Here is a 27903-nt window from a genome sequence, read left to right on the forward strand (position 1 = left end):
ACACACATACGGACGGACACACACACACACACACACACACACACACACACACACATGCCTTTATTCATCCCTTCTTATTCCCAGGTTGGATTACACTGCTACAGCATCTTGGCAAAACTGTGTGTAATACTGTGTGTAACAATTTGTGTTCCTGCATCCGCATTTGTCTGTCTACAATCTGTGTATGTTTCAGTTTTGAACGCGATCCCGCTGTATATAATGTGTGTATTTGTGTTTCTTGTGTGTGCATCACAATAACCTGTGTGTATCCTGTTGCAGTCCCAGTCCATAGGGGTGAACCCTCTGTATGTGATGGTCCCCTGCACCCTCAGTGCCTCTTTTGCCTTCATGTTGCCTGTGGCCACGCCCCCTAACGCCATCGTCTTCTCCTACGGATACCTGAAGGTGTCCGACATGGTGAGCCCTCACCTCTGACCTACGTTACCATAGCTACTATCACTGTGCCCTCGGTAGACGTAAACAACATGAATATATTTGAACATTTGTGAAAAATGCATTAAGTTAAATCTATTAAAGGGCTATGCCGAGGAGGCGCAAGGAGGCTGTTCATGGGCACACGTGAACTTTAACCCTGCATCGCCAACCCTGTCCACTTTTTGTAGGCTAAGACAGGCGTGGTGATGAACGTCATTGGGATCCTGTGCATCACTCTAGCCATCAATAGTTGGGGTCGAGCCATGTTCGATCTGGACACCTTCCCCATCTGGGCCAACACCACTGCTGCTAACATGACCACAGGGGGGTGAGGGGGGCCGGGGGGAACACATCCAAACCCCCCCCCACCACCACCACCTCATCCCTCCCTATCCTCCAATACCACCACTGCCATCTTTGGGAAGAGGGTCATGAGAGGGTGCAGGACTACCAAAACCACCCCATCAAACCATTCCCACCTGTCCTGTATCGTTCGTTACCTCTGCCACTGTTTTTTTGGGGTAGTTTGAGTGGGTAGGAATCACAGAGAAGATCCCCATCTCATCCTCCATCGCACAAGGGGGCCTTGCTGGGACACCAGAGGGCTGGCCAGAGACCGGTCTCACTGTGAACACGAGTCTGGGGATACAGAGTTTAGGCTTAGTTCTTACCTACAGTATATCACATGCAATGACCGTGTGATTGAAAGGGGGGTCGATAAATTACTTGCACAAAACATTTTCTAATGCAGCTATATAGATCTGTGGTCCTTTGACCAAATTATTTAATATCATCAAGACACAATATATGCAAATGACTGACACTTATTTTGTAAGACTTAATTTTACATGTTTTGCATACTGTATTTGTAATAGTTGTGTTAATAAAGCCTTGACTGTTGAGGAGTGTATGTCACTTGTTGTTGTATCTGGAGCTTTATGAGCACTAACAATATCTGCTTTCACTTTTCACTTGTCTCATTTCCAATAAGGATTATGCAAACTGAGTAAGTTAGTCAAGCACAACACAATAGTGGAAGGAAAATGTGGGCACAATCTTACAGAAACACGTACAGAACCCCCCCCCCCCCCCCCCCTTTCTCTCTCTCTCTCTCTCTCTCTCTCTGTCTCTCTCTCTCTCTCTCTCTTTCTCTCTTTCTCCCTCCCTCCTTCCCTCTCTCTCTCCCTCCCTCCCTATGCTACCTCATGAAGCGAATATAATGAGGTACTTTAGGCAGTCATTCAGTTTGAATGTCCAGGTGCCTCCACACCTCAACAGACACGTTCTCCTCCCCACCTTTCCCCCTTTTCCATGCTGTGGGTTAAAGTCCACTAGCTGCTTGTGGCCAAAAGAGACATCACTGTTATCGATTCACTCACCCGTGAGAACAAAGACTGGCCAAAACAGACTTCCTGCCTTGTTATTGAAACCCATAGGTTGAATTTGGGTAATCTGGGACACCTAAAATCCAGTGTATTTATTTATTGTTCTAACTAAATCTACTTTGCACACTGGAGTGTCCCCAATGACATTACCCAATGTCCCAGATTACCCAAATTCACCCTTTGGCTTGATTTGAACCTACTGTATAAACTGGACTTTAGGACTATTCTCAAAAGAACAAATGAGTGATTAATTTCATTGCAATGGATTATATACATTTTCTCTCTGCCTCAAAATGCTTTAAATTGTATCTATATGATTAAGATAAAGTAGGGTGATAAAAATAAATGAATAAATAAATCAAAAGAAAGAAAGAAATAATTGGTAAACCATAAACATACTCTTACAGTAGAAAGAAGTTCAAAGAGGGTGTGTGGTTCTACAGTTTCACTGTCATATTCTATATTATCAAGACTTCAACTTGTAGTGTCCAATGTTTGGAGAATGCTGCCCTCTTGTGGGTGAATTTGTCTAGTCTCCGATTTGACAGCTGTCGTAAACCGACGTAAACCATGTGGCCCTGACGTAACAGCCTAGTTGAAGCTGTTTGCGGCAAATATGGCGACAGCTGATTGTTGATGATTTTCAGTATTTAGTCGTCACATAATTGCTACATACACACAACTACAATTGAAAGATACTGTTTTGTTTTTGTACAGAATAAGCAACTGTTCATTTGCTCTGGATAACCTCCAGATCGCTAATGGCAGGCGTCATGGAAACAGGTTTGAAGCCATAATTACATATAGCTAGCGAGCGATGTACACTACCATTAACTATAGGACCGTTAGATATAATTGGTTATATAAAGATGTGAGCCAAATAATGCCACGTTGTGTTGATATGTCTTATGATATTCCAGTGTAGCTAATTCCTCAATCTATCGTGATCCAACCGCATGTTTTAAACCGTTGGGTCCTGCTGCTATCTATTTAATTTAGCTGTGAGTTGACTTTCAATTAACTTTCCAAATTAAATACAGTCTAAGTACTAATGTAACTATTCAACCTTACAGAGGAGCAGGCGAGGAACCGCTTTCAATCGGAGCTGGAGTTCATCCAGTGTTTGGCCAATCCCAATTACCTCAACTGTGAGTACCAAGGCAGGGGAACACTGTTCCTCAACTCGTGACGTTAGAATTATAAGGTTCTATCTCCATTTTTGTCAAAATTGAGTTTTTTTACATAATCTGATCCATTAGGTGTTTATTAATGCCTGTGTGGTGTTATTTTTTAAATGTTGACATTTTTGAGTTAGTAATTCATAGAATACAAAGGTTCCATCTCACCAAACATAATGGAATGTAAAAACGTTGACGCTCAATATCTCTGAACTGCCCTAAACGGAGATAGAACCTTATAATTCTAAACGGAGATAGAACCTTATCATTCTAAACGGAGATAGAACCTTATCATTCTAAGCTCACGAACTGTCACTTCAGTCTGTACCTCCAACTATCTATGGCCATTGTGTGCGACAGTGTCTCATCTGTGTCTCTGTACCCCCACAGTTCTGGCTCAGAGGGGCTACCTGCGCGAGAAGCCCTTTGTCAACTACCTAAAGTACTTACTCTACTGGAAGGAGCCAGAGTACGCCAAGTTCCTCAAGTAAGACTGACACAGATTGATCATTATCGTTTACTTGGTAGTTATTTACAGTGTTGTGTTTGTTTGTGTAATTAGTTTAGTGATATCTATTCAGTCGTAAGAGGTTCCCTAAGTAAATGACATACCTTTCCTTTCTTATTGTAACAGCCAAAGTAGTAAGTGTATTTAATACAGTTGATATTGTACCTTCTCTTGCCTTGCAGGTACCCCCACTGCCTACACATGCTGGAGCTGCTACAGTACGAGCACTTCAGGAAGGAGTTGGTGAACGCCCAGTGTGCCAAGTTCATTGACGAGCAGCAGCTGCTTCACTGGCAGCACTACTCCCGCAAACGCACCCGCCTGCAGCAGGCCCTGGCAGAACAGCAGCAGCAGCAGCAGCAACAGCCTCCTCACGGAAATGCAACAACCAAATGAGTGTGAGTGTGTGTGTGTGTGTGTGTGTGTGCGTGTGTGCGTGTGTGAGTGTGTGTGTGTGTACTATACGTATAAGAGAAAACAGTATGCGTGTATGAGAAAGAGAACTGGGGGGTATTCCATGAATGCAGATAAAGGAAGATCCAGCCTTATTTTGATAAACCGTGATAATTTCAGTGCGAGTTCCGTTCCTTGAATGTGGCTGAAAGTAGGAGTGGGCGATAAATGGGTCATTTTTTGTTTTGCTTAGGTCTTTTTTTTAAAAAGTATTATTCCATTTGCCCTATCTCGACATGAAATTACGGAATTTTCAGCTTCAAGCCCAAGAAAAAGGTGTGCAGGGCACAAATCCAAGATGACTGTCGTTTTCCCTGAATTTTTGCCATAACTTTGTATTTTTGGGGTGTTTTTACTTACCCGTTTACTTTACCCGTTATGGGGGTCAAGCAATCTATTTATGCATCTAGAAAAAAAAAAGTGTATGCCAGAAGCAGGATTTGAACCCACCCCTCAAAAGGACACTGATCTGAATGCATCGACTTAATCCACTCTGATCAACTAATCGCTGATGCAGTTATCAACCTACGTGGAATACCCCCCTGGTGTGGTATAAAATGCACATGATGAGGACATGGCTACAACCACCTGGACTGGAGTGGACATCTTTTTTTGCCTGTTTAATATTATTATTATTGTTTAATATTTCATAGTATGGTTCATGGAGATGTAAAGTACACCAGTATAGGACTTACAGTATATTCTCATTACAGAGAAATATTGAAGCATGATCTCTCTTGTTTCTAACTGTAATAATTTTTTATTTATTTTTTGTAAGAATGCTTGTTTTGCGTTGGGAAACTTGGGAAATTAGCTGCCTGTAGTTCACTTATCTAGTTGAGTTCACTCATAATTCCAGGGAATAGTGTGGCAGCAGGGAGGGGTTATAATATGAATTTAATAAAGATATAAGAGAAGACACGTATTGGCACCAATGTCATATACAGTTCCCTCCCATACGTATTTAAAAGAGGAAGCAAGGACTGCACTTATATAGTGCCTTTCATTCAAGCTCATTGGGAGCCCGACTTTCTAGAATATACTTTCAGTAATCAGAAGGCAGTATGAATAATCTGTCAAGGCGGGAGGAGGTCATTTTCTCAGAATGTAGAGGTCAACCGAAAAGCTGTGCTCCAGGTGAGGCTCGAACTCACAACCTCAGCAACCCCAAGGACCCCAATTGAAATAAGCCAGTGGCTTTCTTGTTTTTTTTATCCTTTTAGTTGACCTTGTATGTAATATGTACTTTCATGTACCTACTTCTGCAAACCTTCTAATAAAGTTTTCAATCAATCAATCAAAAAGCATCGCTCTGCTGCATGCTGTTATATGCATGTTATACTGCACACGCGCGCTAACCAATTGCAGCCTCTTTGGAAGCATGTTGTCTTGGCCAAAGAATGCTCACTATAATTAAGAAAAGCCCCAAAACGACTGTCCCACAGATCAACTTCAGAGACTACCATCCGCAGAAGACTTCAGCAAAACTATAGAAGCTACACTGCAAGGTGTTAACCACTAGATAGTAACAGAAGCCAGATGGCCAGATTACAGTTTGAAAACAAAAAAATAGCTGCAGGGTTCTGGAAAAAGGTTTTGTGAACAGATGAAACAACAATCAACATGTACCAGAGTGATGGTAAGTGTGAAGTGTGGTGGAAAAAGTTAACTGCCCAAAATCCCCGGCACACCACCTGAAATATGGAGTTGGTGTTATGGCTTGGGCAGATGACTGCTACTGGAACTGGCTCACTTGTCTTAATTAATGATGTAAATGTAAACTGACGGCAACAGCAGAATTAATTCTTAAGTGTAGGCCTACAGAAACATTTTCTGCTTAAATTCGAGGAAATTCTTCAGGGCCAAAAGGTGGAAAGTTCTACAGTAGTCAAGCCAATTTAACCGGAATGTATTTGCTGAAGAGGGTATTTATTTGTTTCAATTTACGAACGCGACGTGTCGTCACGCGTGTAGCGGTTATAATGGTCGGTGATATTCAGTTTTTCAGTTAAGTGAAATTACAGAAATATATATATTGTCAATCCCTTACCAAGATGGGCGCTATAGAATCTAAGGGTCTTCAACCTTTTTCAGCCCAAGGACCCCTTGGACGCGAGACAAACAGAACAGGGACCCCCATATGTATATATTTTTTTTTTAATGTGTCACATTTTAAGGCCTATAATAACTTTTATATTTACTTAATTCACCTTTTATTCCACCTTATTATTTATATGCTGGGGTATTATTAGCCTATATGTGTTTATGATTGATAAAAATATATAATTTCCCATTATTGATTAACGTTAATTTCACAACAAAGACCGAACTGCACCATTTTAACCAACACTTAGCTTGCTAGACAGGTGTTTGTTTGTTTTTTAGCTAACGTTATGTTAGACTGCATCATGGGAATCATTTATTTTGTAAATTGTTTTTGTCAAAAGTAGTGTATTATTGCCTATTAATGCTTGTACTTTACTCAATATCATTTTTGTGATATTTTTTAATTCTCACAAATTATTTTGGTGAACAATTGTCAATTTGGTGAATAATTGTCAATTATTATGACAAAAATTGGCGGACCCCCTGCAGTACCTCTGCGGACCCCCTAGGGGTCGCGGACCCCTGGTTGAAGACCAGTATTCATAGCTTTCAGTCACGTGGTTTCTTCCCTAGCAACCACCAACCTGACGGGCAAAAAGTATCATAGCAACATCGCTCAACATGGCTGCCTACTATTTAGACCACCTCACTCATGAAGAACTATCAAGATACACGACGGTGATAGGAGAGTAGGATTGACACCATTCAAATAGTGTTGGATTCCCTGTCTTCTACTCTATCCGGACACGTTGGAATTATTTTCCTAACCCCCGGAGAATCAAAGTTATTGACCTGCAAAGGGTGCCTCCTTGACCGGCTTTTCCCGTGAATAACACCGGTTATGGAGGTGGTACAAACATATGACTATTATTGCTAAATTCACCATCAGTATACGGTCATTTTGAGCCCTTAACCACCGCGCTGACACCCCGAGAAGATATACTTTTAATATGAAACTCGATCAACCGGGCGTTCACCGGCTGCTGGACGAAACTCCCAACTCCCGCTGTCAGCGAGGCGAGGGAATATGTATATCCGGGAATTCGCTCCTTGCTGTGTCCACGGTGATAGGAGTGAAGGATCGACTCCATTCAAATAGTGTTGGATTCCCTGTCTTCTACTCTATCCGGATACGTTGGAATTATTTTCCTAACCCACGGGAAATCAAAGTTATTAACCCGCAAAAAGTGGGTTTTGCCCGTGGGTTTTGCCCGCAAAAAGTGCCTTTTGCCCGTCAGGTGGGCGTTTCCACTATGCTGTGACGTCACATGAAAGCTATGAATACATAGATGACTAGAACATGTTGCGCTTGGCACGCGGAAGACAACGCAACGGACTGGCTGGGCATTGCACGGTCGGAGTCGGAGTAGTAGGAGTTGGCATTTGCGGAGATGCAAAATGTCATCAGTGGGGGTTTTAATTTCTCGGTAATTCCATACTGCACAAGGCCATCAACTCGCTGAGTCGCATGTTATGCAACTGTGTAGCCTAAATGAAATACAAAAACGTTTCAGTGAACTTGGAGAGGGACACAGCGTGCGTGCGTGCGTGTGTCAGTCAGGGAGAGAGACGGTGTGTTTGTGACAGCTCTGCGTGTGGCATGATGGCCAATAGGTTCACATTGCCACATGAGTGTCACGTCACGTTCTGTAGGTAATGTCTAATGTTTAGTCTACCAAAGTCTACACCAGTGAGTGTTCTGAAAAGGACTCTCGGCTCTGCAGCAGTGAGGGATTTAGTGTAAGGACTTTATCTTTTTTTTATCTTTATGAAATTATGCAGATGTCTGTCTAATCTTATCTCCTACCTTGCTTAACATATAATTAGCTTCACCGATGTGTGTTATAATTCTGCTTTTATGGTAGCCTAATTGAAGCCTATTTTCAAACATCCCACTAGTACTCTCCCACTCACCTTAAACACACACTAATGTTTATATTGTGTACATTCTCCAGCTCACTGCTGTCTCTTTGTCGCTGTATACAACATAAGGCAGTATGTGTGACAGGGTCAGTATTGTTCCAGTGTTGTAGTGTGTGTGTCTGTGTTATTGTCTATTTCAATGTCAGTGCTTACAGTGCATTTCAATGTCATTCCTGTCTGTGGTCTGTTAATGTGTCAACAGTCACTTTTGCCTACACAAGTGCTAGTTGCTCTGGCTGTCAGATACATTATAGTCAGTATTATATTCCAGTTTATAAGTTGCCCTGTTCAGGTAAAAACAGTACTTTCCTTTGGCGGTAATCCAAATCTGTTTGAGGTTGTGGGACTGAATGTTTCCACCCTGTTATATCTTCACCAACTGTCCTTCTGTCCATGGAACCCTCTGATAGGACTATGAGGATGCGCCGACTGCAAGTGGCGGTGGTAGGGGCTGGAGCTGCTGGTCTGTGTGCCGCACATCACATCCTGTTACGTCCCGACACCTTTGACCCACCTGTTGTCTACGAGCTCACAGAACATGTCGGTGGAACCTGGTTCTATGAGGAACGGACCGGTAGATATGACAACGGGCTGCCCATTCACAGCAGCATGTACAAAAGCCTAAGGTACAGTAACTCTCTCACCTGTGCATGTCTCTCTCTCTCTCTCTCTCTCTCTCTCTCTCTCTGGGTCAGACTCTGTACAAACACATTTGGAAAAGGAGGCTGAGGGTGGGGTGGGGGGGGTCTCGTCTCACGAGACCTGGGGGGTAGTATACCTGGGGGGTAGTATACCTGGGGGGTATTCCATTAACCGTGGTAAGGGAAAATCCAGGCTTATTTTAAGTTCCGCGGGACTCTTGTTTTGAAATAAGACGACTTGTAAAAAAATAACTCTGGATTTTCCTTTAGCGATGTTGATGGAATATGAAATACCCCCCAGGTCTACTACCTGAAGGTATTTATTATTATGCTTATTTTTTAATCTTTACGGTTTGTTCAACTGAACACAACCCTAGTCTTGTTATTTGTGTCTAACCTTCTAACCTCCCCTTCCCCTGCAGGACCAACCTGCCCAAGGAGGTGATGATGTTCCCTGACTTCCCCTTTGACCCCAAGCTGCCTTCCTACCTGCATCACCAGACAGTGCAAAGGTACCTGGAGATCTACTGCGAGAGCCATTGCATCACGCCACACGTCAGGGTAAGTACATTGTCTATACACTATACATTCACATACAGGGACCACTATACTGCTTTTGTCTTGTGAAAGCTAACACTTGACTCATGAAAGAACCTGGACTGCCTTCTTTGTTAGTTCAGCACAGTGGTGGAAGAGGTGAACCCTGTCTCCATAGAGACTGAGAAGGAGGGGCCAGTGACATGGGAGGTGACCTCGCGCGACAAGGCAGGAGTCCAGAAAACAGAGACATTTGACTCTGTTTTCATTTGTTGCGGGTAAGACGTGCATATGGAGGTATTCACAAACCGATCTAATCATTTCCCCCATCCTAATGTGGTGTTATCTTAATTCAAGCAGGACAGTTTTAGTTATAGGTGTACATGTGTTTTATACCTTGCCCCTTATCTTCATGTCTCTGTCCTCCCCATGTAGGCACTACTCCGACCCCCACATCCCCACCATCCCAGGGCTAGAGCACTTTAAAGGTGGAGACCTGTGTTTACCATTATCCTATACTATCTCTCTCCATATCCCTCTCTCTGAACCTGTATCTCTCTCTCTCTCTCTCTCTCTCTCTCTCTCTCTCTCTCTCTCTCTCTCTCTCTCTCTCTCTCTCTCTCTCTCGATACAGGCACAGTGTTGCACAGTCATTCATATCGGCACCCAGAGCCCTTTTCTGGTCAGACGGTGGTGGTGCTGGGTGCAGGCGCCTCTGGACTGGACATCTCTATAGAGCTGGCTAAAGCCAACGCCCAGGTGAGTATCGTACCTTCCATATCCTCTCTTCCTGTTCTCTCAAACACACCTACTGTACCTTTCAATGGCTGAGGAAATACCACTCTCTTAAAAAAAAGGTTAATTAAAGGTCCAATCTGTAATTCAAACAATAGTGGGCTCCCCGTCACTTTTTTGGTAAACAGCTACAGGACGGGTCTATAGAAATGTAACCATTCTCACGTTCATAGACAGACCTATGGATGCACGGACTGACCATCCATGAGATCAAAATGATAGTTTAAACCATGTTTTGTAGCTATACAGTGTTTTTTACAATAAACAAGTAAAACAAGTTTATATTTGGGGATCTAAAAAATCCAGGCTTTTTAAAAATACATCACGCAAGACTTAGTCTCGTGACACTTAAAAATAAGCCTGGAACCGATAATTCCTCCCAATTGGTCTTGATATCCCCAGGTCTCTCTGACAGAATCAAAGATCTCCATGAGGCTAACCAGGATACGTAGAGTTGAATGAGATGAGTCCTCACTCCTGTCTGTCTTCTCCCCAGGTGACCCTGAGCCATGGCAAGCCCCCAATGACCTTCCCTCTGCCCCCGGCGCTCCGCCAGGCGGCTCCCGTAGTGAAGGTTCAGGAAGACGGCTCCCTCCAGTTCCAGGATGGGGGCGTGGCCCAAGCCCAGGTTCTGCTGCTCTGCACGGGCTACAACTTCAGTTACCCCTTCCTTAACCCGGCCCGGTTGGGCCTGAAGGTCCAGCAGCACCTCGTAACCCCCCTCTACAAGTTCCTGATGCCCCCTGCCTTCTCCTCTCTCTTTATCATAGGCATCTGTAAGATCATCTGCCCCTTCCCCCATTTCCACTGCCAGGTAAGTAAGATGGTTAACAAACTGTTGTTGTTTATTAATACTCTATATACGTGTTACGGTACATGTGGGAACACGGTACATGTGGGAAAACTAGGGTTAGGGTTAGGTGCTACGTCGACTTGGTACATGCTGGCATGTCTAACCCTAACCCTAACCCTAATCCTAACCCTAACCCTACCCCTACCCCTAACCCTAACCCTAACCCTAACCTTAACCCTAGCACCGTAGCACCTAACCCTAACCCTAGTTTTCCCACATGTACCGCATTCCCACATGTACCGTAACATACGCATTACATTATCTCTCTCTGACCCTCCCTGTTTACTATGCTGCTGACAGTACATCTCTCTCCCCCCCTCTCCCTCAGGCCCAGTTTGCTCTGGCGGTCCTGCAGGGTACTGTTGCTCTGCCGCCACGGGCTGAGATGGAGGAGGAGATCCAGAGAGAGATGGAGAAGAAGACAGAGCAGGGGGTGCAGCCCAAACACATGCTAAATATGGACAGAGACCAATGGGGCTACTACCAGACTTTAGCCAGCAGTGGGAGGTTCACCCCTCTGCCACCGGTTACTCAGAGTCTTTATGAAGAGGTGTGGAGACAGAGACAGATTCACCCAGAGCACTATCGGCGACGGAATTATCGGCTCGTCAGCGCCACCGAGTGGGAAGAGATGGATTCGCAGACTGGTGACTGACATGGGTCGGGGAGGGGGGAGGAATCTGAGCTATGGATGAATGGAGTGAAATGGATAGAACGCTTATTCCTGAAATGTATCTTTTGACTGTGTTCTATGTACTGTTTTTTATCCACAGGGCCTTTGGGTAATAATAGCCTAATGTAACAAACACAATCTCTGTTTTTCTTACACTTCTTTTCTGCTGTTACTCGAATTGCATTTTCTTGAGTTGTTTATAACAATACACTCCATAATGGGTTAAGCATTTATTTTCATGCCATTAATAAAAGTGAATAAATCAACGTGCCTGTTGGCTACGGGAGAGAACACGTTTTTGCTCAACACAAACTGACAGACGCTATGACACTCTTATTGGAAATAATGACCATGTTATGTAGGCCTGAATAGAACCAAATCATAGCCCACCTGTAGTTTTTGTGCAAGAGATCCGAAATGTAGTCTATTTCAAGTTTCACCTCAATGTTACCAGGGGACTGTGTGAAGTAATCTGCGAATCTCCCACCGTGTTTTCCCATCTGGTTTGAGTCGTCATCGCCCAAAATTGTGAAATTGGACACCTAAGAGTACATTCTTAACCCTTTCTTATAACCCTCCTTTACATTGTTTCCAGATCGAAATGCAAGGCCACACCCGCTGTTTTTTTTGTTTTTTTAAATTCTGAAATAGATATCGCTTGTCATTTCAAACATTCATGGAATTCGAGGCATCGCCTTGTCAACGGGATAGGCACAGAGGACTAGAGTGGACGCACGTTATTCTGAAGGAAGAGGGGTTGGAGGCTGTCCCGTAGCAGAAGTATAGAGGTTAAAAGCTGTGGGAACGGGCGCAGAGGAAAGAGGGGGGCTGGAGGAAAGGGAAGGGGTCGCCTGCAGGAGAAGGCAGGGTGTTTCCTTAACCTAAAAGGAAAGAGTTCAGAGTAATCTGAAGTTAATAGAGTTATAGTAGGCTATTTAAAGCGCTACCCTACTATGAACAGAGACCCGCACATTCTAATTTGAAGAGACAGTAACGGGAGGGAGAGTGTGATGTCGGGAGCTGTGCACGATTTGGAATAGGTAAGTCAACAAAGTATCGGTTTGTCTCCCGCCCCCCTCACAATCCAACAACACATTAGTGTGTGCGTGTGTGTGTGTGTGTGTGTGTGTGTGTGTGTGTGTGTCATATCAATTAGATACTTTGTATTCGTGTCGGGCCGTGTTCCAGAACATAACAAATTCCAGTGCAATAGTTTGGCTTTGCGACACAGCGAGTCTTTTAGTTAAGCGTCACACTTATAAATCACAAGACTTACTGAGTATTCAGTTGATGGGAAAAGATCAACTGTATAATAAGTCCTACTTCATAAAATAGGCTACATTATAAGGCCTTGTGTTTCCCAACTTTATTTCGGAGGCCATTGACTCCGACAACATGCAAATTGTAATTTAGACTGCTGCAATTTTTTAAAACTTTAATAGATAATACTAAATAATAAACTAATAATAACCAAATATTTATTTGATAGTATTTATGATAACAATAATAGATTAATTGAAACTAAACCAACCATTTATTATCTGGCATAGGTCTATCGCTTATGTGACTCACTTTTCTTTACTGTTGCATGAATTCAAATATATATATTAAATGTATATCATATACATATATTATATTAGTATTATATACATATTCCCTCCTCGACCTCCCTCTCTCTATGCCCCCTGTAACAAAGGGAAGGATGGATGGGGAGACGGAGAAAGAGACAGGGGAGGAGAAGGAGAGTGATGATACGGAGGAAGAGGAGGGAGCTGTGAAGCTTCATCAGACTGTGGATTCCAAGGATGACCAGGAACTACCCATCATGCACTGGGAAGACCTGAGTCTGCGGATAGCCGAGCTGGAGAAACAAGAGAAGGAGAGAAGGGAAAGGGCAAAGGTCAGAGTTCACATGGGAGATGGAGCTGGTCCTGGATGAATGATTGGCTGCCTGTCCATGTTGAAAGTCTTGGGGATGCACCCCTTACCCTTCTGTATAGGAGAATGTGCTATTGTCTTCATACATGTTGCAACTCTACTGCATCGACAGGCTTTTCCAGGCAGTTTCCAGTTTCCACTCCAAAAACCAACCCGTAGACCTTCTACAGCTTTCATCATAAATATAGCACATATCTGATTCCCACATCTGCTAACACTGAAAGAGTAGTCTGTTTTCGAATGCGGAAATCTCAGGATTCTCATGCGCTAACATAGTGGGCCACTACTGTCTAGCCCGTCTAGCCTGTGATTATGAGATAATATCTAAGCCAACCGCTACACTAGCTTGGTGTCTGATAAAAGCCTCTCTCAGGAGGATGATACAATAATGCCAAATCAACACTATGTTTCTTAACGTAACACCCTAGCATGAAAATTCAGTTTGTCTGTTTGAGTATGACTGCAGTTTAATGACACCCTTAGTTGGATTCGATGCTCCCCGTCACCACACGTCTCCACCCGTCTCCTCCCTTCATCTCTTCTCATCCCTGATTCCTCCCTGTGTTCTTCTCTTTCAGATTGGGAGTGGGACAGAGCTGAGGAGTGTGTCAGAGTGGAGGGCGGAGGAGTGGCAGGGTGGGCTGCGGAGAGAGGTGGGGCAGGATGGGGAGGACATGGGAAGATGTCGAGTCACGGTCATGACATCACGGTAATGACAACAGCAAGAAGTCCTTTTTAAATAACAATGACAAATGTTATGATTCAGTAATAAATGTTGTGTTACAGATTCCCCAACCACAAAAATCTACAGTTGTGCTTCATCAACAACAGTGAAAGTGAAGAAGATGATGATGAGGATGGAGCTAGCAAAGAGGTTAGGTTCTTTTTTATGGACAGAGACAGTAGAACAAGACAGGAAAGTAAGGAGTATGTCAGCAGGGTATGGGCCAGATTCGAACCCATGCTGACATGGGCATACAGTCATGGCCAAAAATATTGGCTCCTCTGCATTTCTGTCAGATAACTACTCCTAGAGAATTGTTGTAATTACAAATGCTTTGGCATTCACATGTTTATTTCTATTGTTTGTATTGGAACAACACAAAAAAGTAGAGGAAAAAAGCCAAACACAGAAAAATGGACTGGACTTTTACCTTTGGAAAAAAAATACTGAAATCAATCGCTTCCTGTAACCATGAATGAGTTTCTTACATCTCTCTGCTGGAATTTTGGACCACTCTTCTTTTGCCACCTGCTCCATGTCTCTCTCATTTGAAGGGTTCCTTCTCTCAACTGCTGTTTTGAGATCACTCCACAGGTGTTCTATGGGATTTAGATCTGGACTCCTTGCTGGCCACTTCAGAACTCTCCAGCACTTTTGTGTTAAACCATTTCTGGGTGTTTTTTGAAGTATGCTTTGGGTCATTGTCCTGCTGGAAGACCCATGACCTCTGACGGAGACCCAGCTTTCTGACACTGGGCCCTACATTGCGCCCCAAAATTCTTTGGCATTCTTCAGATTTCATGATGCCATGCACACAGTCAAGGCATCCAGTGCCAGAAGCAGCAAAGCAACCCCAAAACATCTGTGAACCTCCACCACGTTTGACTGTAGGGACCCTGTTCTTTTCTTTGAAGGCCTCATTTCATTTTCTGTCAACACTACAATGATGTGCTTTACCAAAAAGCTCTATTTTGGTCTCATCTGTCCACAGGACATTCTCCCAGAATGATTTTGGCTTCCCCAGGTAAGTTTTGGCAAACTCTCCTACTATAGTGTCCCATTTAATTCATATGGCGACGGATAGTGCGAGCTGACACTGTTGTACCCTGTGTCTGCAGTTCAGCTTGAATTTGTTTGGAAGTTGATTGGAAGTACATTCTTTCTCTTTCGTCCACGTCCAGGGACGTTAGCTACAGTTCCATGGGCTGTAAGCTTATTGATGGCGTTCCGCACAGTGTAGACAGGAACATAAAAATCTCTGGAGATGGACTTGTAGCCTTGAGATTGTCTAGATGCTTTTCCACAACTTTGGTTCTCAAATCCTCAGACTATTCTTTGCTCTTCTTTCTTTTCTCCGTGCTCAGTGTGGTACAGACAGACACACAACACAAAGGTTGAGTCAACTTTTCTCCATTTTAAATGGTTGCAAGTGTGATTTCTATATTGTCAGGACCTGTAACTTGCCACAGGTGAATTTAAATACAAATTAAAGGAGCATTACATGCTTGAAATACAATTATTTCTTACGATTTAGAATTTTGGCCGGCCCATTTCTTGAGTTCTGTGTGGAATGATATCAGATTTGGCTTTTTTTCTCTGCTTTATTGTGTTGTTCCGATGCAAACAAAAGAAATAAACATGTGAATACCAAAGCGTTTGTAATTGCAACAATTTTCTGGGAGAAGTGGTGCATTATCTGACAGAAGTGCAGGGGTGCCAATATTTTTGTCCATGACTGTATGTGGGCACAGTAGGCTGTGGTGCTAGACCACAGGATCATCCTAGACCACAAGGTTAGCCACTTTCTGTCTGTTACTGTAGATGCATTGCTACTCATCTCTCCTAGTTTTGTTGTTTTCTTTTACAAAAACACAAATATGATTTATATCACTAACCTGATTACCATAAACCTTACCTTAACCGAAACAAAATAACTGATATTCTCGCTCTGGTTCCGTTGAGATCATTACCATTGTTTGTTTTAGTACGGCCATCTGCTAATAAATATAATATGTGTGTCTGTCTGTACCCATAACAATACATTGTTGTATTTCCGGTTTGTTAGGGTTCTATAGGATCAGGTAGCCATGGTTACCGCCCCTCTGGATTGAAGTTGGAGGTAAGGGCCACACTGAGCGCGCTCCGAGACAAGCTGTTGGCCGAACAGAAAGAGACGGAGGTGAGCCATGAGGGGAGCGGGAAGGAGGGAGTTAGAGTGGAATGGAGAGCAAGGAAAAGAGTGATGGAGAGATAGACATAGGGGATGGATGAACAGAGAGGAAAATAGTGAGTGTATTGATTTTGTGTCACAAACCATTTCAGTTTATAATCTGTAAGTGTGTGTGTGTGTGTGTGTGTGTGTGTGTGTGTGTATGTGTGTGAGTGTGTGTGTGTGTGTGTGTGTGTATGTGTGTGCGCGTCTATGTGTGTGTGTGTGTGTGTGTGTGTGTGTGTGTGTGTGTGTGTGCGTCTGTGTGTGTGTGTGCGTGTGCGTGTGTGTGTGTGTGTGTGTCAGCATCTCGTCTGCAGTAACGTTGTCTCCCAGAGGAAGCACCTGGAGCACTGTGACGTGCAGACCTGTTCACTGCAGCAGCTTGAATCCCTCAGGATCTCCCTCGGCCAGAGCATACACGGTCAGTGGACAGTTACCAATGGTCATACTGCATTATTATATGGGAACCTTTTGCGGGATACACATACACATAGACACACTCACACCCTCTCTCTCTCTCTCTCTCTCTCTCTCTCTCTCTCTCTCTCTCTCTCTCTCTCTCTCTCTCTCTCTCTCTCTCTCTCTCACTCTCGCACACGCACCATCGCACCAACACACACACACACACACACACAGTCATTGACCTATATTCACCATATTGTGCGTGTCCCCTCCCAGACCTGAGCTCAGAGTTGGTGGGTCATCTGTTGATTAGGGACCAACTGAAGACCAAACAGGACGCCATGCTCCTGGATGTACAGGATCTGACATAACCCTGACAGACAGATGGACCAGGATATGACATAACTGCCATCGACAGGGGACCAGGAGGAAGAGGAAGTGACTGTGACCAGGAATACAGAAGGTGATGCCTCCACTGTCCAGGAAGTGCCCCTAGGAGACGTCACAGATGGGATGTCACAGTGCTAGCTTAACGGTCGAGATGTGATTCTGGCCGCACAGAGACATGAGGATGAACACTGATGGGGAATGAATGTGCATTGGCATCCATGTTATCCATACTATACTGGATATTATTTTTCTCGCTCTTCGGGAACCCGCCCATTGATCCGCACGATCTTCACGATCATCGATGGAGAGAGTGCTGTATTAAGGATCTGTGTTGAAGTTTATGCGTGCACTTAACGAAAATAATTTCAAATTAGAAATAGGGTTTTAAGCCATCTATGATGTCGTTATGACATCGGTAATAACGTCGATGACTCCATGGCGTGGCGGCCTGTGCTTAGAAGGAAGCTCTGTTAGTCATGAGAGATGTCGGTGGAAGCACTTTTTCATATAGACGTACAGTAGTCTGGCCCGCCACTCGGTGAGTTATATCATTTACATACAAATGAGGGAGGCCATCTTTTCACAAGTTTTATTGTGTTAACCTGTTGAGTCCTTGACTTACTGATATATTAGGGAATTGTCCACTTACAACATTATGTAAAACAAGCTATGGAATTGTTCATACAGGCTAAAGGGAGCTATTCTCTAATAATATTTTTGGATTTTTGTTTGTCAATTCGAGGGAATTGCCCACTTACAATGTGTGTAAGGAAAGTCTCAGAGTTGCTGATATTAGTAGTAGTAGTAGTAGTAGTAGTAGTAGTAGTAGTAGTAGTAGTAGTAGTAGTAGCAGTAGCAGTAGCAGTAGCAGTAGTAGTAGTAGTAGTAGTAGTAGTAGTAGTAGTAGTAGTAGTAGTAGTAGTAGTAGTAGTAGTATAGTTCCTGTAAAACTAGCCGCTGGACCTTAACATGGTGTTTGTTTTCTGATCCCAATACTTAAGGGCAGAGTGGTAGGAACGAAAGTATACAAAAGCAATTTGTGATAGGAGGTGTTCCTATAGAACACACACTCAGGTGGTTTACGGACATAATGACATAGGACATAATGACATAGGACATACTGACATAGGACATAATGACATAGGACATACTGACATAGGACATACTGACATAGGACATACTGACATAGGACATACTGACAGGACATAATGACCTAGGACATACTGACATAGGACATAATGACATAGGACATACTGACATAGGACATACTGACATAGGACATAATGACATAGGACATACTGACATAGGACATGCTGACATAGGACATACTGACATAGGACATACTGACATAGGACATAATGACATAGGACATACTGACATAGGACATAATGACATAGGACATACTGACATAGGACATACTGACATAGGGCATACTGACATAGGACATAATGACATAGGACATACTGACATAGGACATAATGACATAGGACATACTGACATAGGACATACTGACATAGGACATAATGACATAGGACATAATGACATAGGACATAATGACATAGGACATACTGACATAGGACATACTGACATAGGACATACTGACATAGGACATACTGACATAGGACATAATGACATAGGACATAATGACATAGGACATACTGACATAGGACATAATGACATACTGACATAGGACATAATGACATAGGACATACTGACATAGGACATACTGACATAGGACATACTGACATAGGACATACTGACATAGGACATACTGACATAGGACACAATGACATAGGACATAATGACAACCAAGAAGCTGATATTCCATCCATTCATTAACACCTATTGTGCCTTATTCAGCAGTTATTAGAAAGATATATAAATAAATAAGTATAAAAACGTTACTCTCACATAATCATGTGTATTGTTGTGTGATGGAGGTATGTGATAGGAGACAGAGAGAGCCATAGGAACAAGTGCTCTGGATCGCATTTGACTTTGAAGTATTTTTTTCAGTATTGATTATATATATATATAATATTATATTATTATGTTTAAATAATTTTGCATTCAATAAACTTTGTACGGTTATTAAACATGGTGTTCAGTTGCTGTGTTTGTCTTCTAGAACTTGCCTAGACTCAAACCGAAGCAGGTACACACAGGTGTAGGAGAGACTACATGCCCAGTATTCTTAAGCATTTATTGGACTGTGATCATACCTCTTTTTGTCAATATGAGTGTATGTGTGTGTGTGTGTGTGTGTGTGTGTGTGTGTGTGTGTGTGTGTGTGTGTGTGTGTCTGTGTGTCTGTGTGTCTGTGTGTCTGTGTTTGTGTCGGTGTGGTCTGTGTGTGTCTGAGAGAGTATCAGTGTACCTTCAGTTGTCTAGCTCAGCATTAATGAATGAGAGGACAAAAAAGGGAGGGAGAGATGAGGATAAAGAAAAACAGAAAACCGGGGGAGAGGGGAAAAGAGAGAAAGGGAGGGAGGGAGGGATTGAGCACGCAACAGTGCCTGGGATGACTGACCTGCACCAGAGGAAAGATAGCCAGAACAAGAGAAGAAGAGAATAAAGGGAGAGAGATGAGTGAGTCACAGAGTGGAGGTTAACTCTACACACAATATGCCTTTAGTACTGTTATTCTACTGACGTGCTACACTGAGAGAGAAGAGCAATCTGGAGAACATCAGGTTTTAGGGTTAGGGTTAGATACCTAATTGTGACTGTGACAACAAAGAGCTAATTGATCATCTATATCATCAGAAGATCAGGTAAGAAATGTTATTTATACTTCCACACGCAAATACATACAAATGTACAGTGTTGTGGCAACATGTTATCAAAATCTTACGTAATACACATACGTACTCCATGCTAGACATTGATTGATGATTCATACAGTACAAACATAGCAGGCCTATGCATACTGTAATAATGTACAGTACATTAATAATGGGAATTAACAGTATTTTCACTCTCCAATTAAAGGACTATGAATGAGAAATGTAAATGACATAAAACCTGTCTTTCTTGACTGTATTGTTCAGCTGAAAAAAAAAGGATCAATGTTGTACAAAACATAATTCACAATTCAATTATGCTGCAGTAATATTGCAGTAGCAGTGTGCCTGCAGCTGGTTGTATTGGGTTTCCGTTCTGCAGTTCTGTCTGAATGAATGGATATCAATTATTTACAGAGACTGTGAAGGTCGAAGGAGGGGGGACCCTGTGTCGGGGACAGAGACACTTTTAGCTGCACCCTCCAATGAGATATACACACCACTGCACCAAACGTAATGATCTCCTTTTATTCACAAACAATATTTTATTTGAAAGAGATAGTATACATCTGTTTTTTCAATTTCCGATTATTTTCAAACAACCAAACTGACTAAACCAATGCTTTGAGAAGAGTTCTGAGTCATAAACATTCCCAACATGGAATATAAACACAGAAGCTAAACATTTGAACTGATAAACAACTTTTTCCAACTAATGCAGTGTTCCCTTGGAGATACACACGAAACACCCACACATAAACAGAAAAAGAATATTCCCAATATTGTACCTATATAAGAATGTAAGATTCTTGCACTGTGGATCTACCTACTCCAAAACATGGGCCTGGGGTAACTCATGGTCAACGTGGATCAGAGATGTAACATGGATGAATAGAGAGGTTCCGGAAAGGTCTGTTACTGATTGAAGGGCCAATAGACCAAGAATTACTCTGAATCAGCTAAACACATTCCAAGTGAGTATTTTCCAGAGCTAAAGCACTTGTTTTCTTACTCTTGCACAGAATAATATCTGTCCTTTTGTCAAACCCTCTGCCAGCCTGGAGGGTACTGCAGACGACAGACAACACCTGAGAGAGGGAATGAAAGAGGGGAATAGCAGACAAGCAGAGGAATTTGCTCCGAGGAAGACGTGATGACAACGGAACATGAGACGCTACAAAGGAGAGAGAAAAACAACAACCAAGCATGAGGATAAGCCCAAGCCCCACCAACACCACAGGGAGTGTGGCTGCCACGGCAGTGGGGAGGCACAACCCCACCTCTGACCTGTCCTCCACCCTACCATACCCCTCTCTCTCCCCTGCCCTATGCAGCATCGATGAATCCTACAAGTACATCTTCCTCCCTCTCTGCTATTCCGTCACCTTCGTCTTCAGCGTGACGCTCAACTCCGTGGTCCTGCTGCGCTCCTGCCGTCGCCGAGGCGGCTGTCGCCACGGCAGCACCCGTCATTGGAACACCTCTCTGATCTACATGGTGAACCTGGCGACCACAGACCTCATGTACGGCCTCTCCCTGCCCTTCCTGGTCGCCAGCTACGTGCTCAGGGACCGCTGGGTGTTCGGGGACTTCATGTGCCGCCTGGTGCGCTTCCTCTTCTACTTCAACCTCTACTGCTCCATCTTCTTCCTCACCTGTATCTCTGTGCACCGTTACCTGGGCATCTGCCACCCTATGAGGACCATCACTCTGGAGAGCAAGAGGGTCGTAAAGGGGACCTGTGTCATGGTGTGGGTAGTGGTGTTTGCCCTTACATGCCCTATCTTCCGCTTCGCCCAGACAGGGTATGTAGTGAGGGGTGGGAAAGGAGGGGGGGAGGATGGTGGGAGAGGAGGAGAGAGGGGGAATGAGACTGAGGAGGGCGGTAGTAGAGAAGGGGTCGGTAACAGGTATGTGAATTGTTGGGACGACGCTATTGACAAAGAGTTCGCCGACTACGTCCCTTATGGGATCGTGCTTCACCTGTTGGGGTTCTTCGTGCCTTTCATCATCATCGCCTGGTGCTACTCCCAGGTGGTGTGGACTATATTCCAGACCTTGCGCTCCCCGCCCAGCTCCGAGGCCGGGGGAGAGGAGGGACGAGGCGGGGGGTCAGAGGTGAGCAGGCAGAGCACCTCCGTCTCCATCTCCAGCTCCCAGCATTCCCATTACATCCACAGACGTCGCAAGTCCATCAAAACCATCGTCACCATCACCCTCCTGTTCGCCCTCTGCTTCCTCCCGTTCCACGTGACCCGGACGCTGTTCCTGCTCCTCAAGAGGGGTCAGGTGGGGAGCTGCAACGCCATGAAGACCGTCTCCATCTGCTACAAGGTCACCAGGCCGCTGGCCTCCTGCAACGCCTGGCTCAATGCCCTCCTGTACTTCCTCACAGGAGACAAGTGGGGCGCCCCCTGCTGTTGGCCTGCCGGCAGAGCTGGTCGCCATGACCACCGCCCTGGTCACTCCCTCTGGCCGCTAAGGATTTTAAGGAGAGATAGAGTGGGAGAGAAGGAGAATGTGAATGGAGGCAGGGAGAGAGGAGGGGTGCATAAGGAGAATGAGTCAAAGTCTTCCGGGGTTGTATTATGAGAGGTTTGACTTTTTACTTTCAAAACCAACAACTAAGGCAGTCCACCGTTTACGCAAAAGTGTTTGTGTCTGTGTGTATTTTTCAACAACAAAGAACTTTGTGGTTAGACCTCCCTGCTTGAGGGACTTTGTTGTTTTGCACTTTAATTCATATTAACTTTTCTGTCTGACATATTCTGATTAAATGCAGTTGTTGGACATTGGATATAGTGTGGTCCAACTTTTTGTGTATGGTTAACGTTATGTGAGTCCTGTCCAATAAAGAGTTACTGTATACCATAAGATTAATCGCCAGGTTAATCATTTCCCCTCTCATCTGGTCTAAATACATCTGGCAGGTCTTTTGAGGCTACACAGACACACACACACACAGTGCTCATTCATAAAACATCTCTCTCACTGTAACTCACTAACATTGTCACAGACAGACACACTTTCACACACAACGCCCTGCATTCATGCATTTCTCTCTACCCCTGACCCAACTCCTCACCCCCCCCCCCCCCGCCTTCCAGGCCAGAGGACAGCTGAGTAATAAAACATTTGTTTACATTTATTTATGTTTTGGCATTTAGCAGACGCCTTTATCCAAAGTGACTTAGCTACGACTTACAGCAGATATTTGTCGTTGTCAAGTAGGTCGTTTGTCAAGCATGTGAATCATGTGAATAAAATGTGATGTCATAATGCAGGCTAGGACAGTAAGCAGCTTCGCCCCTCCTTAACAGCATCCAGTGACCCAGGAAGTCCGGACCACCAATATTATTGCTGACTGTTGTCTCCTCCCTCAGTTAAGGGAAAAAAGAGTGATTGTGAAAAACAGTTGGCGTAGCAAGCAGCCATAGAAAGGACAGCTCAGTCAAGTAAATCTGAGAATATGGATGACAAAAACAACACTATAGAAGTACACACATATTCCAATCCTAGTGATTCTTATAGACTACCGTAGACAGAATCAATAAAATATCATGTTTGCTATGGCTCTTGTAGCTATATAGTTCCCTTGATTGAAAACACTGACATAACGATACTTAGGTTCATTAGGGGTTTAAACATAAAGTAAGTGTCTATATACCTAAGTGCTATACTATTCAAAGGTAAGTGGCAACTGGTGACTGCCTGTCATCTGACATCTTGGAAATATGAAGATTGAATTTGTCTCTACACATGATATTTGTTTGCCTTCTGTGTTCAATCTAAACTGAAAACATTGAATCCGTCATATTCAAGTAGGTCCTAATAATAGGCTATACTTTGTAACATAATATGATGTCTCATATGAGGTTCAACGGTTATCATCACATCTGCTGTGCGTCTCTCAGCATTGCTCAGCTCTCATATCAGCCCTCTCATGATATCCTCTCTGCAATACTATGTCTGGCCATGGTGAGGCGCTATAATCATCATTTGACGAACTACCTCTATTTGGTAGAGGACTATGTTGTTAAAATCTTTCAATTAGTTACATTTAGAGTAACGCTTCGACTGTTTGAAGGTTTGGTCGGTTTCGTGTGGGACACGGTGGTCAACTCGACCGGAGGATGCACCTTTTCACCCACCTAAAGGTTATTTCGCGGAGGAACTGTGCTGTTTTAATCCTGAGACTCCTGCTTCGCTGCTTGCCAAGTAGTTAGATTGTTAGCGAGCTATAGCTAATCCTAAAAAAAAAAGTCGCGTCACTAGCTGGTCTTATTAACTAACTCTAATTTACCTGAAAAGTTAGTCTAACGTTTCGTTCTCCTAAGTTCTTAGTATGTGCGTATGTTTTCATTGTTTAGCCTCTTGTGCGAGAACAGGAATTGCGATTCGGAGTACTTTTAGTCTAGGTTAAGTGTTGGGCTAACCTGTGAATTACCCTACGAAAGGTTTGGCGTTCCCCTAAAAGTCTGGCCCTCATCGAACAGAAAAATGCGATAGAGCGAATGCAGGACAGGAGGTCTATTTCCCGCTGAATTAAGCGGCTTTGGGTTGGATCGAAACGGTGGTGAGAGTGAGGCCTGCAGGTCGGGCTTTCACGGGGCTTGAGTAGAGCCCTCACGCCGCCTCTGAGAGCTCCGAGGCCAGCAGCCCGAGCTGCTAGGCTGGAGGCCGGGGACCCACAGAAATGGAACGGATGGAAGTGGACCAGTGCGCAGGCGCAGCCGCCGGGAGCGGAGGCGGGGCTCTTCGTAGATCGAACAGCGCCCCCATGATAACAAGTGTCAGGTGGGTGAATTACACATACATTACAGCCTTTTTAGTTTTTACTGTACTTTTTGAATTCACATTCTTTTTTTAGAACAATATTAACTAGAGTGGATAGAAATGAGTAGCCTTAAATAATAACCATACTAAAAACGACTTGTAGCTCATTTCCAAATTGGTACACCAAACCTAACTAGAGTGAATCATTACAGCCTTTTTTTTTTACTGTACTTTGTTTCATTTGTTATAATGTAAAGGCTCCATTGTCATGAAATGGGTGTTTGTTTTGTCACTTATACTGTACTCTTTTCTGTATCAACAGTGATGGTATGACAGTGTTCAGTCCCACTAGTTCGGCACGGTATCGGCGGAGCAGTGTCTCGGTCAACCCTAGCTTTCCTTCTCGGGTGAGTGTGTGTGTGTGTGTGTGTGTGTGTGTGTGAGTTTGTCTGTCTTCTTGAGTTGAAGTCTTCTTCGTCGTCAGCGGAGCTCCTGATCTGTTTCCATGTCTCTGTCTGCATGTCTGTGACTGTCACAGCAGACAGACAAGCACACAGACAATAACGCAACCGGTCTTGTCTCTGCAGGCTGTCCCCCTGTCCCCATTCTCATTGGGCGGTGAGAGACTACTAGACCACAAAAGGCAGGTGAGGATAAGGGTTGGGATATTCTGGGCCTCCTTCCCCTATTTGTGTATCTGTCTCTGTATGAATCATGATGCTGTTTGAGTGTGTGTTTATGCATCAGCCTGTGGGTTAGCTTACACTGTGTGTGTGTGTGTGTGTGTGTGTGTGTGTGTGTGTGTGTGTGTGTGTGTGTGTGCGCGCATGTGCGTGTGTGTGTGTGTGTGTGAGAGAGAGAGAGAGAGACACTAGACAACTGACAGAAAGTGTGTGTTTGTTTCAGGAGGAGAACATGGAGATGACACTGAGGGGGAGTCTGCAGAGACTGAGGTAAGACTTTGAAACACTTGACACGCGCACACACACACACACACACACACACACACACACACAGGCATTCAGACTGTTAAAGTGCATTACTTACAAATCATTCACGTTTGTTGTTTGATCTCTTTCTTGCTCTGTAGTGCTTCCAACCTGGTTCCTCATCCTCCTGTCAGTCACTGGCATGACCACTCCCAGGGGTTCCATTCACAGGACAGTGGTGTCACACCTAATTCGTCCCCCAGTCCAACACGGAGGTTTAGGTGCACAAAAGCAGATTTGTAGTTCTTTGGTTTTTTGGGGGGGAATAACAGCCCTTATTTGGGATATTTCACCTCATATTCTTACCGTGTCCCTTGATCCAACAGGCCAGCTGTAAGCTCCACTGTGAGATGGCCTGCACTGACTCCACTGAAAAGGAAAGGTATGTTGGTCCTTCAACTTTCAGCTTTCTATTTGTGTGTGTGTGTGTGTGTGTGTGTGTGTGTGTGTGTGTGTATGTATGTGTGTGTGTGCATATGTGCGTGTGTGTGTGTGTGCGTGTATGTGTGTGTGTGCGTATGTGCGTGTGTGCGTGTGCTCTTTCTTATCCTGGTGAACTCTGTTGTTTAGGAGGAGTGGAGTCCGATGGCCCACCGAAGAAGCTGTTTGTTGCCGGGGTGACGGATCCTGCCCACCACACTAGTTACACAGTCAGGTGAGTCTCCCCTCAAATCTAGGAATGCATTCTGACACAGCAAGCGTGACAGGCACACACACACACACACACTCTCGCACATACTGTACACACACACACACACACACACACACACGCACACACACTTACACACTTTATGCCCAGGGAGATATGCATTTGGATAGCTGGTACATGTAGTCACCTGCATCTAAGTGAACTTATTCTCTCTCTCTCTCTCTCTCTCTCTCTCTCTCTCTCTCTCTCTCTCTCTCTCTCTCTCTCTCTCTCTCTCTCTCTCTCTCTCTCTCTCTCTCTCTCTCTCTCTCTCTCTCTCTCTCTCTCTCTCTCTCTCTCTCTCTCTCTCTCTCTCTCTCTCTCTCTCTCTCTCTCTCTCTCTCTCTCTCTCTCTCTCTCTCTCTCTCTCTCTCTCTCTCTCTCTCTCTCTCTCTCTCTCTCTCTCTCTCTCTCTCTCTCTCTCTCTCTCTCTCTCCACCAGTGTGTCTCAGGCAGCAGACTCTCCCTCTGGGGGTGTACCTGTGTGTGCCAGTCCCCAGGGCAGCCCCCTGTCCCTGTCCCCACCGCCGCCCTTCACCCCTCATCACCCCAGCATCTAGTGACTTAAACACCAGGAGTCAAGAGTCCCAAGTCCTCCAATCAGAACCCAGGACTCAACTCAGTAAGCCTATCAGAACCCAGGGCTCAGTTTAGTCCGCCTTCCCGGGAAGCCCAAGTCAGCCTATGAGAGCCCTGGGTTCCACACAATCAGCCTATTGGAGCCAAAGGCACTCCTCTCTCTCAAGAGCCTTTTGGGAGACTCGTCAGATTCCCTGGCTCTGAAGTAATCAGATCTTGAGTTGTAATCAAGATTGAATATAGATGTTGTATAAAGAGACACCAGTGCTTTGATAATCAGAGGGGGGCTGGTGACCAGGTGACCAGGTGACCTGTGCATTGCAGAGTGTCGTCAGGGTCGAAGACTGTGATAACAATGGGAGAGCACATAGAAACAGTTGGGAGAGTGAACTTCTGGACACACCTGCTTCTTGTAATAATTGGCATCACGGGGTTATGATATCCAATGTCAACAATATTAAATCAAACTAAACAAGAAGCATTAGAGCGTGAGAGAGAGCAGTGTGCATAAGAGATACGTACACAGTATGTACAGTGGGACAATTCTGTTTCTATGGCAACGTGCAGTACCTGTAGTTGTTTTTTCAAGCCACCATGGCTGAGGCACGTCCAGTGTACATCCGGTGCTGAAGTACTCTTATGTTTTGTTTATTTCATAATCTAGAGGTGTGTTACTGAGTTCTTCCAGTAGTCCAGAGGTTCCTCAAACTTCAGACTTGAGGTCACCACCAGGATGATGTCACGGGGCTGGCGGTTCAGACTTTGTCTATATGTGCATAGTGTAAGAATATGTGAATACTGAAATATGACCGGGGCTATGTTAATTCGCCCTCACTTTCTCTGGCCGAGGGGGGGGGGGGGGGGGGGGTTTGTACTGTAGATATTGAATCCCCAGGCTAAGCTCTACCCAGAGGATCATCCACCCCCCCGACCAC

The 27903-nt window shown here is 44.3% G+C and overlaps 4 protein-coding genes across 8 annotated transcripts in view; all 4 read left to right on the top strand.

Annotated features, from left to right (window-relative positions):
• Window positions 1–1335, top strand: part of LOC308175023 (Na(+)/citrate cotransporter-like) — an 8215-nt gene extending 6880 nt beyond the window's left edge. The window contains exons 11-12 of the mRNA XM_080550138.1: window positions 280–417; window positions 624–1335. Coding sequence (XP_080406264.1) covers window positions 280–417; window positions 624–767 — 282 coding nt within the window. The 3' untranslated portion in view covers window positions 768–1335. The remainder of the gene's footprint in view (window positions 1–279; window positions 418–623) is intronic.
• A 1116-nt stretch (window positions 1336–2451) lies between these two features.
• Window positions 2452–11768, top strand: LOC308174587 (mediator of RNA polymerase II transcription subunit 31). Of its 5 annotated transcripts, none has more exons than XM_080549685.1 (8): window positions 3788–3904; window positions 8399–8614; window positions 9052–9190; window positions 9305–9444; window positions 9602–9654; window positions 9801–9925; window positions 10458–10775; window positions 11143–11768. In XM_080549685.1, the coding sequence occupies exons 2-8, from the start codon at window positions 8403–8405 to the stop codon at window positions 11467–11469; spliced, it is 1314 nt and encodes a 437-aa protein (XP_080405811.1). In that variant the 5' UTR covers window positions 3788–3904; window positions 8399–8402; the 3' UTR covers window positions 11470–11768. The 5 variants fall into 5 exon arrangements, 4 of the variants coding, with proteins under 4 accessions (XP_080405813.1, XP_080405812.1, XP_080405811.1 ...); XM_080549684.1 differs by lacking the exon at window positions 3788–3904 and adding an exon at window positions 7730–7805; XM_080549687.1 differs by lacking the exons at window positions 9052–9190; window positions 9305–9444; window positions 9602–9654; ... (1 more) ...; window positions 10458–10775; window positions 11143–11768 and adding exons at window positions 2452–2603; window positions 2894–2968; window positions 3389–3485 and having other exon boundaries at window positions 3689–3904; window positions 8399–8516.
• A 9374-nt stretch (window positions 11769–21142) lies between these two features.
• On the top strand, window positions 21143–22528 carry LOC308174317 (P2Y purinoceptor 3; the record flags this gene model as incomplete). The annotated part of the gene is made up of 1 exon (XM_080549396.1): window positions 21143–22528. The coding sequence occupies one exon, from the start codon at window positions 21143–21145 to the stop codon at window positions 22526–22528; it is 1386 nt and encodes a 461-aa protein (XP_080405522.1).
• A 1657-nt stretch (window positions 22529–24185) lies between these two features.
• Window positions 24186–27752, top strand: LOC308174792 (P2R1A-PPP2R2A-interacting phosphatase regulator 1). Its single transcript, XM_080549899.1, has 8 exons — window positions 24186–24733; window positions 25035–25119; window positions 25300–25359; window positions 25619–25665; window positions 25803–25922; window positions 26028–26083; window positions 26272–26356; window positions 26832–27752. Exons 1-8 carry the CDS (start codon window positions 24633–24635, stop codon window positions 26947–26949), a joined length of 672 nt encoding a protein of 223 aa, XP_080406025.1. The 5' UTR covers window positions 24186–24632; the 3' UTR covers window positions 26950–27752.
• Window positions 27753–27903: the final 151 nt, after the last annotated feature.

Source organism: Nansenia antarctica, assembly GCF_963989245.1.
Source record: "Nansenia antarctica genome assembly, chromosome: 20".
NCBI lineage: Eukaryota > Metazoa > Chordata > Actinopteri > Argentiniformes > Microstomatidae > Nansenia > Nansenia antarctica.